Source organism: Lepisma saccharinum, chromosome 29 (assembly GCF_977018435.1).
Source record: "Lepisma saccharinum chromosome 29, izLepSacc3.1, whole genome shotgun sequence".
In the NCBI taxonomy this organism is placed as follows: Eukaryota; Metazoa; Arthropoda; class Insecta; order Zygentoma; family Lepismatidae; genus Lepisma; species Lepisma saccharinum.
This window is the reverse complement of record NC_139257.1, coordinates 38,040,053-38,058,320: the sequence shown is the minus strand read 5'-3', so window position 1 is coordinate 38,058,320 and position 18,268 is coordinate 38,040,053. Positions and strand designations below refer to the sequence as shown.

At 38.4% G+C, this 18,268-nt stretch overlaps 1 protein-coding gene across 3 annotated transcripts in view; it reads left to right on the top strand.

Annotated features, from left to right (window-relative positions):
• The window catches only part of LOC145981143 (uncharacterized), a 235,530-nt gene extending 218,909 nt beyond the window's left edge, over window positions 1–16,621 (top strand). For all 3 annotated transcript variants that reach the window (XM_083114268.1, XM_083114269.1, XM_083114270.1), the window contains exons 3-7: window positions 2,968–3,039; window positions 3,985–4,104; window positions 5,643–5,795; window positions 9,099–9,274; window positions 16,459–16,621. In XM_083114268.1, coding sequence (XP_082970394.1) covers window positions 2,968–3,039; window positions 3,985–4,104; window positions 5,643–5,795; window positions 9,099–9,272 — 519 coding nt within the window. In that variant the 3' untranslated portion in view covers window positions 9,273–9,274; window positions 16,459–16,621. The remainder of the gene's footprint in view (window positions 1–2,967; window positions 3,040–3,984; window positions 4,105–5,642; window positions 5,796–9,098; window positions 9,275–16,458) is intronic.
• Window positions 16,622–18,268: the final 1,647 nt, after the last annotated feature.

Genomic DNA, 18,268 nt, shown 5'->3' with positions numbered 1-18,268 from the left:
CAATTCCTGCACTGCATCACAGATTTTATTTTAGGTTGTACCTGAAATATGTTACTGAGTAGCTTTACATGCGAGGGCAACCTTTGTGATTGAAACGTTACGCTGATCAATTTGGTCGGTTTGAACACAAATTCCCCACTTTCTTGATAAATCTTCTTCTTCATTCTTTCCATTTTGATTATTGGAATATTTTTCTCAGCCTCTGCTTCATCTTGTACTTCTTCTAAATTTATATGTAACGGTAACCCATATATTAGTCCCATTCTGTGTAAAAGGCTCTTCGGGATCTTGACATTTACTTTATACTTCTTCTGAAACTCTTTGTTCAAGTAAAAGTCATTTGCATCATTGGATGTTAAAAAGTAAACCTTTGCACGATTAGGACCCGATGCCTTAACATAATTCACCTTAATTCTAGCTTCTCTTAAGTGACTACCTAACATAATAGCACTAAAGCTACCAACGTTGTGTTAAGCTCCTTCAACAAGCACAATATATGGGCCATCGTGCCCAGGATAGAATAAGTCATTTTTATTCACATTGTCCTTTGATTGCATTGTACGCTCTAATACGTTTGCTTTGAAAATTTTTGGAGCATTTATAGATTCCTCCTTTCCACTAACTTTTGCTCGATTTCGTTTTGTGTTCTGACTTTTTGGTTGCGTAGCAACCAATTCAACATCCATATTTTCTCCGTCTTTATTTGAAGACGTGTCCTTTTTTACTTCCACTACTTCATTCATCTGCATTTGGACGTCCTCTCTGCTTTGATTAATAATTTCCTCGCTAGACATTTTCCCTCACTTGAATGAAATTTGTTGAATTTCTTACAAGCAGGAAACTTTATCTGGATGGCCCAGAGCCTTCCATGCTATCTAGATTTAACACTGATTTATCTTCTAAATCACAAGATTATTTAATATTAACTTACGTTTCAATAAATGTACTGTCTTGTAATAACACAGAACACACAATAAAAACGATGATTAAATCCACAATTTAAGCTTGAATTTGTCTGTAACTATATATTACGCAACTAGCTAATATTTCACCACAGACTATCCTTGAAGCTCTTACCTTACTAAAAGTTTTGTATGCAATATACATTCTACGAAGATAAGCATATATTTCTCAGATCTCTAGATGACACTGCTCACAACACCCTCTCACGATAAAAGCTTAAAACAGTGTCTGGGAAAAATGAGGTGTAGCGAATTGACAGTGACCTTTAAACATAACTGCGTTACGCTGAGGAATGATTCAAGATTTATGCCCCTATTCCTAGGAAATTAAAGTTTGTTATACATAAAGTGGGATTTGTTCTATATTCTTGGGTGTGTTGTGTAACTAAACTCTCTTCCTATCAGACAATATATTTTGTCATTGCTACATTGATAAATGTAACATTCGTTGATTAACACTTTCCTTCCGGAAGCAATACAGTGCACTGTACAGTGGGATCCATTAGTATTACCGTGCAAATTGTCCATCACCATGTTCGTGCAATTTATTTGACCCAATTAGAGTTTCAAGAATTAAAATAAAACTCAAAACAAGCTGTTGACAACTTCTGCACCAGCATACATAAAAATCCATCGCTTAAGAACACACAGGATGTAAAAAACTCAATATGCTGACCAAGGCAGAAATTTATTTTATTATAAAACATAAACTAAACGTAACGTTTCAACCTTCTAGCAAGGTCTTCTTCAGACTCTGCACCAATTACAAATGTAACAAGGTGCAGAGTCTGAAGAAGACCTTGCTAGAAAATGTTACGTTTAGTTTATGTTTTATAATAAAATAAATTTCTGCCTTGGTCAGCATATTGAGTTCTTCATATCATGGAAACAAGGCTTAATTGTGTTATAACAGGATGTAAGAGAAAAATTCATGAAAATACTCATGAACAATTTGCACGGTAATACTCACGGATCGCACTGTACGAGTCGCAACACTAGTATTTCATAGAAGGGGTCGACGAGACAGGTGGAGACGAATGGTCGGTCTCATTTCTATGTTTCAGGGATCTAGGGTGACAATGACAACCACTTTCGCAGCTAGAGCTCCATTTCTTACTAGTCCAATTTGATATAATTTTAAAATATTATCTATGAGTGTGGAAGTACGTTTTTACCCCATGTTGTTACCAGCCCTAAAGAGAGAGAGAGAGAGAGAGAGAGAATAAGATATGTATGCAACATTCACACACAGGCTGACGACATCATTCTTTGTTATTCCTTCTTTGTATGTATTTATGATGTTATTCTTAGTAAAGTATGTTTGAAGTCCAAACTAAAACAATCTTCGTTGTTATAACACAAACTCTTACCCTCGGAAAATTTTGATGGGGGAAAAATTTTAGTAGAAGAAGATCGTTGGTGGGAAGGTGGGAGATTCTGCTTCCGCCATGGTAATTCGTACCCTGAATGTGACCACCAACGCAATGGAATGATCCTTATAATGAAGAACATGTCTGAATGTAAAATAACCACAAAAAGAGGACATTTTCTCATCAAGACTGCAGTTCGAAAACTGTCAAAACAGGGAGTAAATATGGTGAAATGTCCCGACCAAATTGGAACATTTAGTAGCTTCGCATAAATGGTTATAAAACTAAAATTACTAAATATGGTAGACTGCAGACTTCTGGAGCCTGCCTCTCTCCAGAGACAACCCATTCATTTATACAAGAAGAAAATCTAAATTCTTGCAAAATCGTAAAAATTATCCATATTATTTCTGTAGGTTTGCATCAAAATAAATTCATGGCTCGAGGGGAAGGGGGGACATGATCCCCTTGCCCCCGCTGGGTACGGGCTTGGGTGGAGAAAGGACAGTTGATTTTCTCCTGGTAGCAACCTGGGGGCAACCGCTCTTGACGTCCCCTAATAGCCGCCACTGGTAATTAGAAACAGCATTGAACATGTTTTCCTCTTGGTTACGGCATGTTTTATTTCTTTGCAGACGAGTCCTTTACACTATGGTTCAGTCCATAAGCTGTGGCCTCAAGATGACAACCTGAAACCTGTTGAATTGGTACGTACATTTCAAACGAATCGAAAACCATCGCAAAAATATTTAATTCGTGCGAATACACTTTTTACATGACAACTTTGTGCACGCATTTTACGAAGGCTAATTTTATTTTAAAAATCACAAACCCAGGTGTTGATAAAACGAAGAAAAACTATCTTACTTCGTCAAGCAACATAGATAGATGATAAAGAGTCATACATTAAAGAATCGTATTGGAGACAATAGTGTGGTGTTACTAAATCCATCGGTATATTCACTGTGAATCTATCCCAAATTCACCGAAGTTGATTGATTGAGAATTTCTAGAATAAATGTAAAATACAACAAAGAATTATACTTAATTATAGATTTATTTTATCGAATTTATGAACTCGAATGCTGCTTCGCTGTATAAAAAATCATAGTTCTTTTCTCTAGCCACGTATATTCAACTCCAAAGATAAGGTAGGCAAATTGTCCATCACTACTTTCATTATTAATTATTCCAAATCATGTGTTATTTTAAGAAATGGGATTCTTATCTGTTGATGCACAACAGATATTGTCCTCTGGTTATTGACGTTTTATTATTATTATTTCAATTCATGGTCATCACATTGTGGAAAATAGACTGAATGAAAATAGCGATGGACAATTTGCCTACTATTTAATTTGTTGATGGGTGTACAGTGGGGTGCACAAGTATTGCTCGGTATATTGTTAATGGTTATTTTCATTAATATTTCTCCTGCATCCTACGTAATTTTAAGGGCTGGATTAATATGTATGTTCGTACAGAGATTGTCAGCAGTTCTGGCGTTTTATTTCAATTCTAGAAGCGTTCGCTGCGCAAAACGAAGACAATAATCATGGTGATGGGCAATATGCTTGGTAATATTTACGCATCCCACTCTGTATGGCTTTAGTGAAAGTAATTCATTTTACTGCTTCTCTTTCTATGCACAGAAAGATGATCTACGTGAACGTCGAAACATCGATTGGGAATCGTTTTTCCAGACAGATGTGGGCGAGCTGGACGACGAAAACCGCCAAATGTTGGCTCGGGACGAGCGGGATTCTCTCCAGGTTGGTGACGTTTTCCTTGTGTATACTGCATGAAAACAAAGTATGGCATTGCTATGCGACGGCCTTTATGTTTGGTAATTGTTCCGTGCACGAGCCTATAATAAATTTTCGTATCTGCTATGCTGCTGCTGCCACCTGGTTCATTGCATTGTATGGAGAGGAACTTTTACGTTCATTGTTCTGCTATACTGCTGCCATCTGGTGAAATGGAGGTCAGACAATTTTACGTCGACGCTGATTGTTCATCAGTAGTTTCCTCCCCCTCCCCCTTTCCAGGTCTGGTTGCATATTTTCATTAGATTGAATTGTACCGATGCTATGGCCGTATTTGAAGGGGTTAGTTAGGTTTCAAAGTCCCGAAACTTGTGGCATGTTTGGATTAATACAAGTTCAGAAAACAAAAGAAATCTCAAAATGCAACAGGAACACAATGCCGATTCTTGCGACAATCGAGCTAGAATTTTCAAGCGTTTGGAATTCCTGAAACTTGTGCGTAACAGGTGCGAATCAAAACACCCTCCCCGTGGATCCGCGCCTGCTTCAGCTGGAAGCCTTATATTTCTTACATATCGGTAAATAATTTGCACAGTTGGAATGAAATGTAACGAACATTGTAGTGGACTAAAGGGACAATCGCAGCCTGCTCCCCCGAGGACACTGAAGAGTTGCTTGTGGGTGACAGCCTCACAAGGGCCTTGTTTTTTTAATTTTGTCGGATATTAATAAATAATTTGCACAGTTGGATTCATGGACGTCAGCAGGATTTTTTCCAGAGAAGGGCAATTAAGGTGGAAGGGGGTGAGCGAGGCATATTTCCCCAACTAAATAGTGCTGACCCCTCAAAAAAACGCTCCTTCAGTTTGAAGTTATGTTCCTACCACGCCCTTATAATAATTAACAAATTATCGTGAATGAAATTATAATGTATGAAACAGAGTTCCAAAACTAGGAGGGGGAAAGACAGTTTACTTTCCCTTGGTCCATAAGGTTTAGCATAGTGCAGGGACAAAAGTTGCAAAAAGTGGGGGAGCAACTGCCCCCTAATCGCCGCCACTGGTATGATATATACACAATTTTAGATTGACATTCATTTTCCAGGGGGCGGGGCGTGGTCTTCTTTACCCCTTCCAGATGTCCATGGTTGGAATGAAATAAAACGAGCATCGAGGCATTGTACATATAGCAGAGTAGTAGTTACGGGGCGACGAGAAGAACTTTACCTGAAGAATTACTTCTTGCTCCAAGATTGGATTAAAAAGAGATGACCTACCTTTCCAAATGACCTTGGGAGTGGCATCAGTGACCTCTTCGTTGCCCAGCCTTGCCATACGTTTGCAAAAAGAAAAATCTGTTCTGATTTTCTCTCTCTCATTAGCCATTAACATTCTGCACAGTGCTATGATACACATATAGCAGGCGTGGAGTTAGTGAATCATTAAGGGTATATACTCCCTATGGTATTTGGATAATTCATACTTGTACGTAGACTTTAAAATGTTAGCACATAAATGAACAATTATTTATTCTTTTCCTTCCAGAAATTCCAACCCATGTGTGAGACAGTTCGCAATGTGGTTGATCTTCGTGATTCAGAGTATGACTATAGACCACCTTTCTACGTAGAGATTGTCTGCAAAAACTATGTTCGCTTTGGAGACCCTAACCAGCAGCCTGCCCTTCAAGAACCTCAAGTAAGCGGAGTTTGCAACACCTCTTTTTAACTATAATATGTTAGCGATTTGTTATCAACCTGACCTGACCTGGGAAGATTGCCTCTGCATTTCATGAACGAGATAAAAGTGACACTATATTCTGCTTCCTGTATTGACTGTGTGGTTGATGTGCATATTTCTGCACTGGCTGCATGGGATAAGAGGTAGTGGAAATTGTACTTAACTCTTATTTATTTTCAACCAACATTCTTACCAGGTCCGTAGCCAGAATATCGGGGGGCTCATTCCTTATCAGCACGGCAGTCGCCTAAAATATTTGTAGAAGGGGTCAGGCCATTAATAAAACTTGATTAGTAGAAATAATTAGTATTAGCACAGTTAAAGTTATTTTACAATATTAACTTTTATAATTAGGGCCCGCGACTTTATGTTATAACATAATTTGGCATCAGATCGAATATTGGGGTGAGGTCTTTACATATATGATGAAAATTAGCCAAAATAGACGAAATTGATGAGGCATATTTTGACATATTTTACCAATTTCCCGTTTTTACAACACATTTCTTCAATTTTCTCGTAATAAGAGAAAATATATAATATTTTATTTCTGTATAATTTCGTACTTATCTTGCATATAATCTGTTATTTTCAAATTTAATCTTCGTATAGCGCAACTGATGGTTAATATTATCGATGGCAGGATTAGGAAATTACGAACGAATATATTCGGAAACGGAACGGCAGACCGAATTTTCAGGAAACAGTAGGTACTCCTATAGTCGCGTATGGACTGAGACAGCAAGGGGTTTCAACTAACCCCTCCATAGCGGCTCGAAGATGTTACTAACACTGAAAACAAAATGGTGGTTTAAAATAGGAAGGTTAAAAACTCAGCTGGACAGAAGGAGGGTCTTGACAAAGCGACCGTGCACGACCAACGCAGGATTAAGTCAACTTTATGCACAGTAAGGCTAATCGGGACTGGACCTACAGTTTAAAGTGGGATCCGAACCACTATGTGCCTCCACCGGGAATCGAACCCGGGACCCCTTGATTACAAGGCGACGACGCTACCACTGCGCCATCGGGGAGGCCACGAACGAAGAAATTAATAGCAGATGCTGTCTTTTCTTACAAACAAGCACAGAACAATAATACCCCATTTGTTTTATCCTGCCTACAATTGATAGCCGTGTAAACATTATTGAGAGAAAATCTTCTCTTTCACGGAACGATTGATTGATTGATTGAATTGGTGTTTATAGTCCACTTTATGCACAGTAAGGCTAATCGGGACTGGAGCTGCAGTTTAAAGTGGGATCCGAACCACTATGTACCTCCACCGGGTATCGAACCCGCGACCCCGTGATTACAAGGCGACGACGCTACCACTGCACCATCGGGGAGGCCGTTTTCACGGCACGAGAATCACCGGGCAGGAAGTAAACAAGTTTCAATTGTTCAAATTTCTTTACTTTTTCTGCTAGTTGTGTGAAACGAGGGAAGGATATTTGATGAGATCTTTAGTATTGCAGGATTTAGACACGGCGAATAATCAAAATCTGCCTAAAAAATGTTGTGTTTGTGAATTGATTGTATAGACCAGAGTTCTAGCGAGCTGCCAATTTTATGATTTAGTTTCCACAAAGGTGTAAATCTGAGATAATAGCAAATGAAACTTGAGATAATTGCAGTGAATCTCACGATATTTTCAGTATTTTTCTACTACATTCTTCAGTACTTCATGACTTCATTTAAAATCTCACCCGCCGACCTGAAAGATACTGACATCCCGTATGATGAAAAATTCGAAAGTACTTTTGTGGATATTTTTGGCTCTAATGGGAATATTTCTCCTTTTTTCTGACATTTTTAATTTTCATGATATATTTTTAATTTTTCATGACATATTTTTCAATTTTTATGACATAATTACATAGGATATTTTACAGTTTTATAGGACATAAAGTCCCGGGCCCTAATTATAAGCTATTAAAAATAAAACAATTTTATTGTTATTATTATTATTATATAAATGGAGATACTTTGCTACTCCATCCACCACAATATTCAACACAACCGTTGTCCATTTTGTAGTTAGTGTACTGAAATTCATAGTCATTGTATTAAGTTGTATTGTATGACCTCTCACAAAGAAAACTATAAATTTTGGAAATCTGTGGGTCCATTTACTCTTTGGATTAAATGGTATAATGTATAAATATATAATCTGGTTCCTCTATTATACACTAAACTTTTTTCGATCTAATGCAGTTTTTACTTTGGCTATATTTTTATTTCTGTTATTAACAATAAAAATAACAAACTTCCACCTTAGTATATATCCCGGAGGGGGGTCGACAGACCCTTTCGACCCCCTCCCCCCACGCCTATGCTTATCAGCAGCCACCATCTAAAGGTGAAGAAATGAGGTTAGAAACCCTTAAAAATTATTCGTTTCTTTTTTTATTGCAACTTATTATACAAAATGTTTAATCCTGCTAAGGGACTAAAAAATGCCACTAAACACTATTTAACCTCTTAACTGGGTATGACGTAATACTCCGTTCTGGCACTACTGATTTATAATGGGCATGACGGGATACTACGTTCTCATGTTCTTACTGCTGATATCTGTTGTGTATGACGAGATACTTCGTAACATTACTTTCTTCTTTGTTTCACCAGATGGCTCTGACTTCCAGACTGTTGTAACCGTTAGAGTTAGCGGGAAGCAACGAACACAGCCCGACGTTCAGTTCTATCGCGTATGCAATAATGGCTCAGGCAAATCGGAAGCGACGGCGTGTTTTTCCTGCTGAGGAAATCCGAGATATATTGTAGTTGTAAATCTCGCATATTGTAAAAAGTACAACAAGGACCAATAAAAGAATAAACAATACCTAAATGGTATGCCATGGAGCACAGAAATATTAACTAAAATATTGGTTTACGAAATTCATCAATTTATCAACAAAAATTCCCAGGGCAGATTGGGCTTTCGACGAGGAAATTACCCAGTTAAGAGTTAAATTAGATATTTGTAGGATTTCGCGGGGAGCTTCAGCCCCCTTAGCCCTTCCCTGGCTACACGCCTGATTCTTATAATGAAATATGAAGGGTTTAAAACATTTGTGTTAATTTAAAATTATATTTTAAAAGCAGCAACTATGATGATATACTCTTTTCAACAACTGGATAGTACAGTATTATCAGCTTGTTTAAAATACATGGTTGAATTTTAAATGCTTGTTTCAGAATAATATGTGCATTTAGTTTAAAGTGCAAAATTTGACAAGCTTTTGTATCTTGTTCCAGTCCTGTGTTATTCCTGGCTATGTGTGTGTGCAACGTACAAGGACACTTGAGATCAGCAGACGACGTAAGTTTGGATCTCATTGTTGGGAACCAGCCATGTCAAAGATTATAGCCAGTGGCTGCGAATGTATGTGGCCGAGCGACACTTTTGGTAGTGTGAATCGTCACTTCTAAAAGTGAGTATCCATTTTCAGTTTCTCTCAATATAACAAAAGCTGAAATCTTCTTGTGCAAGATCTGGTGGTGTACGATAAATAGTTTGCTAATCAATGTATGGTATCTACAGGCAATGTCCGCCTTCCCCCCTTTGAGCCATGAAATATTTCAGTGTGAACCTATAAAAAAAAACGACAATAACATTCACGATTTTTCAAATTTATAAATATTTAAATTTTGTTCTTGCATAAATGAATGGGTTTTTTGTGGAGAGAGGAAGGTTAACAGAAGTCTGCAATGTGCTGTTTTGTGTAGTCAGAACAGTCCATTACTTTTAATCCCTGTCCCGAGTTTCTTCGAACTGCAGTCGTGATGCGAAAATGTCTTTATTAATTTTTTTGTTAACTCACATTTAGACATGTTCCTTATTGTGATAATAATTGCAAATACGTAACATTTAATTTACAAATATATTATTTTCTACACATAGCATTATCCTCACTTTTCAATGGCGCGGGTTTCAGAAAATTGAAGGAAATTTGAAAACATTGTTAATTTGTGGAACACTGAACTATTTTGTAATCAATCAATCAATCTCTCTCTATATCTATAGATTGATTGATTTGTTGTTTTCAGTTCACTTTATGCACAGAAAGGTTAATTGGGACTGGACCTTCAGTTTATAGTGGTATCCACACATACACCCACACACATATATATACGAGGGCCATCCGGAAAATAGTACCCGTTCACGCCGTCTGGAGCGCTAGTGACGCGAGTAGCAGCCGCTCAAGGTCAAACGACGTCAGTTGACTGCTCAGTGTGTGTGTGTGTGTGTGTGTGTGTGTGTGTGTGTGTGTGTGTGTGTGTGTGTGTGTGTGTGTGTGTGTGTGTGTGTGTGTGTGTGTGTGTGTGTGTGTGTGTGTGTGTGTGTGTGTGAAGTTTCGTAACGTTGTCATTGCAGTTATTGTTTCTGCGAGTGTTTACAATATTAAAAAAAACGTCACGTGTGAAGTTAGGGCTCTGATCAGATTCCTCAACACCAGGAATGTGCGACCTTGTGATATTCACCGTCAATTAAAGGAGGTTTATGGATTTGATTTGCTTTATTTTACTTCGCCTTTTGTGCCACTTTTGGCTAATTTGCAAAGATGGGGATGAGTCATGATATGATGGAATTTATGAATAGACATCACAAACGTCCATGCTCAAGCCAGGATTCGAACCGGGGACCCCAGTCATCGCAGCGCGATGTGCTAACCACTCCGCCACGGGGGCCGGCAATAAATTTATGGAAACAATGTTATTGATGAGTTGTCTGTTCGGCGCAGGTGTCGAAACTTTAACTCGGGGAGGAAGAACGTTTCGGGTGCCTGTCTGTCATTACGGACGAACTGCTGAGTGCAGTTGACGAATTCATCAAGAAAGATCGGCGCGTCACACTGGATGAAATCAGTGAACAGTTCCCTGGTGTTTCACGAACAAATCTTCATGAATTTGTCAAAATCCATCTGAAGTATGAGAAAATTTGTGCAAGGTGGGTCCCTCGCTTCCTTGCTGATGAGCACAAAAATGCATTGAAAAGTGGGAACTGAAAGAAGTTGCGACTACTTTTCTCAATGGACTGGCGGCAGAGGAATATTAAGCTGGGTTACAAAAACTTGTCACACGGTATGACAAATGCTTAAATATGCATGGTGACTATGTGTAGAGAAGTTGTTTAAAGTAGGGATGGCCAGATCCGGATCCTGGCGGATCCGAAATCCGGATCCGGTTGGTTCCGGATCCTCAGGATCCGGATCTTAAATTTTTTCGGATCCGGATCCAGAACTTTCGGATCCGGATCCGTTTTGCCATCCCACATGCGCTTCTTTGGAAAGTAAGAATGTGCTTATAACATATTGTTACCTGCTAATATACATATATATATAATATACATACATATATATATATATATATATAGTGTGTGTGTGCGCGCGTGCGCGATTTGTAATTAATTAATACACTTACAAGGGAGGTCTAAGTCTCCCCCTCCGATTTGCATGAAACTTGGCAGGTGTATAGACGCCCCCCCCCCCCTCAAATGTCAAGATGAGGAGAAATTGAAGTGGGGATCTGACCCCGAAACCACGTAAATATGGCATAGGAAGAAACAGGGGGCATAGGGCCTCTCTATACACCTGCCAAATTTCATGGGAATCGGAGGGGGACACAGGGGTCAGATGATTCCCACGTCAATTTGTCCTCATCTTGACATTTCAGGCGGGTTTTGCCCCTAAAACTTTTTTTTAGCCGAAACAAAAAAAACGTTGTTCTTCCTTTGGGCCCCTCTATACACCTGGCAAGTTTCATGAAAATCGGAGGGGGACACAGGGGTCAGATCCTTACTTCAATATGTCCTCATCTTGACATTTGAGAGGATTTTGCCTCCTGAAACAGTTTTTAGCTGAAACAAAAAAACACGTAATTCTTCCTTTGGGCCCCTCTACACACCTGCCACGTTTCATGGAAATCGGAGGGGAACACAGGGGTCAGATCCCCCCATCAATTTGTCCTCATCTTGACATTTGAGAGGAGGTTGCCCCCTAGAATTTTTTTTTTTTTTGCCGAAACAAAAAAACACGTATTTCTTCATTTGGGCCCGTTTATACACACACCTGCTAAGTTTCATGGAAATCGAGGGGGAGACAGGGGTCAGATCCCCACTTCAATTTGTTCTCATCTTGACAATTCAGTGGGTTTCGCCCTGTAAAACCGTTTTTTAGCTGAAACAAAAAAACCACATATTTCTTCCTTTGGGCCCAACTATACACCTGCCAAGTTTCATGGAAATCGGAGGGGGACACATAAATCAAATGCCCACTTAAATTTGTCCTCATATTGACATTTGAGGGGGGTTGTCCCCTAAAACAGTATTTTAGCCGAAACAAAAAAAACACGTATTTCTTCATTTGGGCCCGTTTATACACACACCTACCAAGTATCATGGAAATCGGAGGGGGAGACAGGAGTCCGATCCTCACTTCAATTTGTCCTCATCTTGACATTTGAGGGGGTTTTGCCCCCTAAAACCGTTTCTTAGCTTAAACAAAAAGAAAACACGTATTTCTTCATTTGGGCCCGTTTATACACACACCTGTCAAGTATCATGGAAATTGGAGGGGGACACAGGGGTCAGATCCTCACTTCAATTCTTCCTCATCTTGACATTTGAGGGGGTTTTGCCCCTAAAACAGTTTTTTAGCTGAAACAAAAAAACTCGTAATTCTTCCTTTGGGCCACAATATACATCTGCCAAGTTTCATGGGAATCGGAGGGGGACACTTAGATAACCTCCCTTGTTAGTCTTACACTTTGTAATTATATAACACTGCATATATTATAATGTTTTATTTTAATTTGTAAAACTGTAACTGTAGAACAATTGTATAATTTTTGTATAACATTTCTATCTTGTTATATGTGTTAAAGGTTTCATCCTGGAATGGAATGTCTCCCATTTATGTGTGTTTTCATTTCCAATACATGCGAATGAATATATATTCGTTTTAATGGCATTTACAAAATCATCTCGGACATTTGTGCACGAGTGTGTTAGCCGATGCGTAGCAAAGTATTTTAGGACCAACGCTTGAAAAAAATTCTTGTAGGACTAACGAAAAATTTCTTTGTAATCGAAGATCATAATACCTTTTAAGGTGTGGTAATATTATAATGGGATTGAGATACGAAACTCTCGGATCCAGATCCGGAACTTTCGGATCTGGATCCAGATCCGAAACTTTCAGACCCGGATCCGGATCCGGATTCGTTTGGCCATCCCTAGTTTAAAGTTTATTGTTAACAATTACAAAGTTTTGACAAAAAATATTTGATAGTTTTTTTCTAAATTCAAAAACGGGTACTACTTTCTGGATGCCCCTCGTACATATAAATACAGATCTGGCCCCTCCCTCAAAAAAATACTGGGTACGGGCCTGTCTACAAAGCAGTACAGGCAGGCTTGTCTTTGAAGCTGCATGTTAGTGATAGAAAAAATAGTTTTACAACTGTCAACATCAAAAAGACAACACAGGTTGGCATTCTGTCATGTACCTTTTGCGAATAACTTACTTTATTCCCTTATCGATTTCGGCAACTAATTTTCAGCATTCACATACGGCTGTTGATAGTCTTCAATAGATTTCATAATAGAACAAATACACTTCCAATAACGCTGAGCATAACAAATTAGATGATTACTTTTGCCCACAGTTGGACTCAAGGTAACTTTTGGACTGTTGTGAAGGACAATGTTAAACACAAAAGGCCAGGCCCACCAACTGTGGCAACCAATTATAAAGAAAATTACATGGTAACAACAAAAAAGACAGAGAGAGAGAGAGAGAGAGAGAGAGATGGTGTTTTCAGTCCACTTTATGTACACAAAGACTAATCGGTACTGGACCTACAGTTTAAGGTGAGATCCGAACCACTAAGTGCCTCCACTGGGTATCGAACCCGAGACCTCTTGATTACAAGGTGACGACATTACCACTATGCCATCGGGAAGGCACACTAACAACAAAATAATTTCAACATATATGTAAGTGACATCTAGTGAACCAGTCTGGAAACTACAAATGTGCCGTGCATACAAGGTAAGCTACCGAAGCACTGCTTCGGCATGCAATTCGAATTTTGCATAATTCCCAGGATACTTAGAAGTGTCGAAATGTATTTTTGCGAAGCCCGTGAAAGACTAAAATGCCGCAAAGCAGTGGCGTGCAGTGTTTTTATCAAGGCAAGCCTGCCCCTTGATGTACTATTGTTTATTTATAAATTATACATTCAGTACTTCAACTATCTAAATGGTCACCGCACGCTGCTGTACAAAACACAAATAATGAGTGCCTAGCGACAGCTTTAGCAACTTGGAAAACATATTAAACACCAGAAAAAAAACAATCTATAGGTAAGAATGTTTACCATAGCCTGTGGAAAAGGAAATGTGATAGCCACCAGCTTCTGTCTCAAAATTGGATGGAAACTTGAAGTTACAAAGCCACAAGCGGTTAGCGACAGCTATAGCAGCTTGGAGATATGTTAACAGCACCAAACCTGGCCTGCCTAACCTACTCACATATGCATTCATTAGCAGAAATAAACATGTGGATAGGTTAGATGTAAGATAATCTATCTAGCAGTCATGGGCGTCCGGAAGGGGGGCAAGGGGGGGGCGTGCCCCCCCCCCCCCCCCGGAAAACGAAAGTCAACCAAAAATTGCATTTTTCAGATATATAATTTCATTTCAGCCACAATAATGTGTGTTAATTATTGCACGAACATGATAAATTCAAATTTAAGCAATATGTTTTTTGAGGGATGAACACTATTATTAGGGAAAATATGACATGTTGCCCCCCCCCCCTGGACAAAAATACCTTCCTTGCCCCTCCCTGGAAAAAATCCTGCGGACGTCCATGCTAGCAGTATGTCAAAATCTAACTTAAAATTAGAATAGTGTACTTAAAAGATTAAATGTTCAAAGGCCCAACACAGCATAGGGGCAAAATTGAAAATTTTTTCCTTGAGAACTTCAAAACTTAGTATAGAAAAGAAGAGGGGGCCATGGACTGGACTCGATTGAAACTGACATATAGGTGGTCAGGAATGGTAATAGCATGTTGAGTCCCAAGATAACAGCATTAATCAGTGAGAAACCGAAAATCCCGATTTGACACGCCGTCCCCATTTTGGGTGAGTCTAACCTACTTATTATATGTCTTCTGTTTATTGATGACAGTGAGTTGCTGAAATCGATAGGCAATATTTTTGCAAACATTACGTGGAATTACAGATATTTATGCAAGAAAAACACGGCAGATTTCTTTTCATGAATCATCATCATCCTTCGCAGTTTTCTGCCTCTGGCTGGGTCGACATATAAGTCAAGCCTCTCAATTTTCATCTTCTCGTCCTCTTCTCCCAACACTCTCCATTATCTGCTCTTTCCACCATGTTCCTTGTCCCTTTCTACCGACATCTTGGTCTCCCCTTGGCCTTACTCCCACTCCTTGTGCATTCTTAAGCTCTTACTGGTAGTCTTCATTTCATTCATGATGGATGCGGCAAACGCGGTTTAAAATTACTTACGTGAAATTTCGTATTTCCACGTTGCACAATTTAATGGTTATATCTAGGGCCCGGGACTTTACGTTATAACATATTTTTCATTTGGCTTCAGATTGGGGTGAGATCTTTACATATGTGATGAAAATCAGCTGAAATAGACAAACTTGACAAAGCATATTTTGACATATTTCACCAATCTTGCATTTTTTACAACATATTTCTTCAATTTTGTTGTAATAAGACATATTTATGTATAAATTTGTAATTCTCTCACACATAATCGGTTATTTCATATTTTTTTCTTTATAGCTTTAGCACAACGGATAGTTCATATTGTCGATGGCAGGATATGGAAATTACGGAGGAAGAAAGGTGCCGTCTTTTCTTAGTATAGAACAATAATACCACACTTTTTTTTATCCCGCCGACAATTGATAGCCACGCAAACATTATTGAGAAAAAATGTTCTCTCTCATTGTTGCACGGGAAGTAAAGAAGTTTCGTTCTCATTTCTTTGCTTTTTTCGCTTTTCACAAAAATCAGTCAAAAGTAAAAATAACATTCGGTACATTACAGCCTCAACTCTACTCTATCGGGTATGGGAGAAATTCGAGAGTACTTTTGTGCATATTTTTGGCTTTACTGGGAATATTTCTGCATTTTCTGACATATTTTCCAATTTATATGACACAATTACATACATATTTTACAGTTTTATAGGACATAAAGTCCCGGGCCCTACTTATATCCTATTCATTTTGAAGACTCGGTGTCTTCATTCACTAAGGGTACGGCGTCTGGAGCGGAGATCGTACTACTTTGTTTGTTCCCTGAATCTCCTCATTCCTTATTCTATCCCTTCTAGTCTTCCTCAATATACTCCTTAAAAATTCATCTCCACTGCCTGCATCTTTCTTTTGTCTCTCTCTCTCTCTCATTGTCCAAGTCTCTGCTTAGTACATAATTATTGGTACATAGCATGTGTTATATATTACCTTCTTGCATTTCATAGGGACATTATCAATTGTTAATCATGTACGTACTCACTTATCAAAAATTCGAAGTCTACATTTGTTCCTTTTCTTTCCAGATGTACACCTTTCACTCATTTTAACACTATTTAATTTGAGGAAAAATAAAATTGGAGCACGACCCAAGCAATTCTCCAGGACCTTCTACTAATTTACAATTACTAACAAGTTGTAACAAAGCATGCCATGTATAAATGCAAATATGCAACATCAGAAATAAATGACAGCAAATACATTTGTTGATTTTTTTAAACCATATCCTTAATAAATTGTATTACATAACTAGTGACATTGCAATGATGAATGTACGGATGGCAAATTGCAGATGTACTATTTGCTACAGTTGAGACTGCTTTATACGTAACTCAGTTCTGTATAATTCTGTCTAATACGTAAATTACTGTAGGTCCTGTCAAAATATAATTTACAAGCTTGTTAAAAAACAGCATTTATACATAATTCGGTTCTTTTTTTTTGTGTGTGTGTGTTTTAAGTCCACTTTGTGCACAGTATGGCTAATCGGGACTGGACCTACAGTTTAAAGTGGGATCCGAGCCAGTATGTGCCTTCAGCGGGTATCGAACCCAGGACCCCTTGATTACAAGGCAACGACGCTACCACTGTGCCATCGGGGAGACATGTAATTCGGTGTTATACATACTAATTTTCATAAAATACAGTTTATTTATACATAACCAAGCTACAAGAATGTCACAGAATTAACATTTTCAGTTGCTACTGGTTGGCCATGGAGAACAGAAAGAAGAAAGTTACACTCTTGACCAGGAAGTAAAATTTATACAGGAAATGTATCCACAGAAACTAAAACTGAAATAGCTGCAGATTTAGGCATTGCTTATACCACACTTTGCACAGTCATTAGCAAAAGAAATACTATTTTAGACTATTCTCTAAAATTGGGTAGTAAAACTAAAGCTATAGTGTCTACTGTAGTATTTCAGTATGAAAGTGTTCACTAATGAAGTGTCAAATGTGTTTAAGTATCCACCTTTTAGATTTGTTAATTTACCAAATCTGACTTGTCAATTCTCAGTTATACATATTATTTTCTCATCATCTTATCATGCACATAACTCAGTTTCAACTGTATTTTATTATTGGATGGTAAGAAATTACATTATTGATCCTATACACACACACACAGAGATAGATATATATATATATATATATATATATATATATATATATATATATATATATAAGAGGGTTAAGTCTAAGTCATGGCAACTATTGTTTTCTCACGAACAGGGGACAACACAAAAAATCTAAGATATATGTTTGAAAGTGCATGGAATGTACCTTCGAATGAAGTCTGGATACAGGAGACACTGGTAGGGAAGAGTCAGAACACAGGACATTGGACAATAGTGTTTTATTGTGGCATGAACAACAAGTACCCAAGACTAGACTGTTTAACAACCTTCAAAGTATTCACCCAGGTTATCCACTGTCCACCATCCGCTGCATGTGCAGCACACACGTGTGCCACCTCTCCCCGAAATACTGTTACGATCTCTTTTTTGTTGGCAAACCGTTCCCACGCAATGGCTTCTTTACTTTGGGGATGAGATCATAGTCACGTGGACTTAGATCAGGAGAATAAGGCAGGTGTGAAAGAACCTTCCATCCCCACCGCTGTAAGTGACGCCTAACAATGTCTGCCGTGTGAGCTGTTGCGTTATCGTGTAGGATAATTTTCGAACGCTGTCAACTCGCCGACTGAACTTGCATGCGTGCTTACTACCCCACCGTTGTTCACATACACCATCTAGTGGCTTCTTTTGAAAGTACATTCCATACACTTTCAAACATATATCTTAGATTTTTTGTATTGTCCACTGTTCGCGA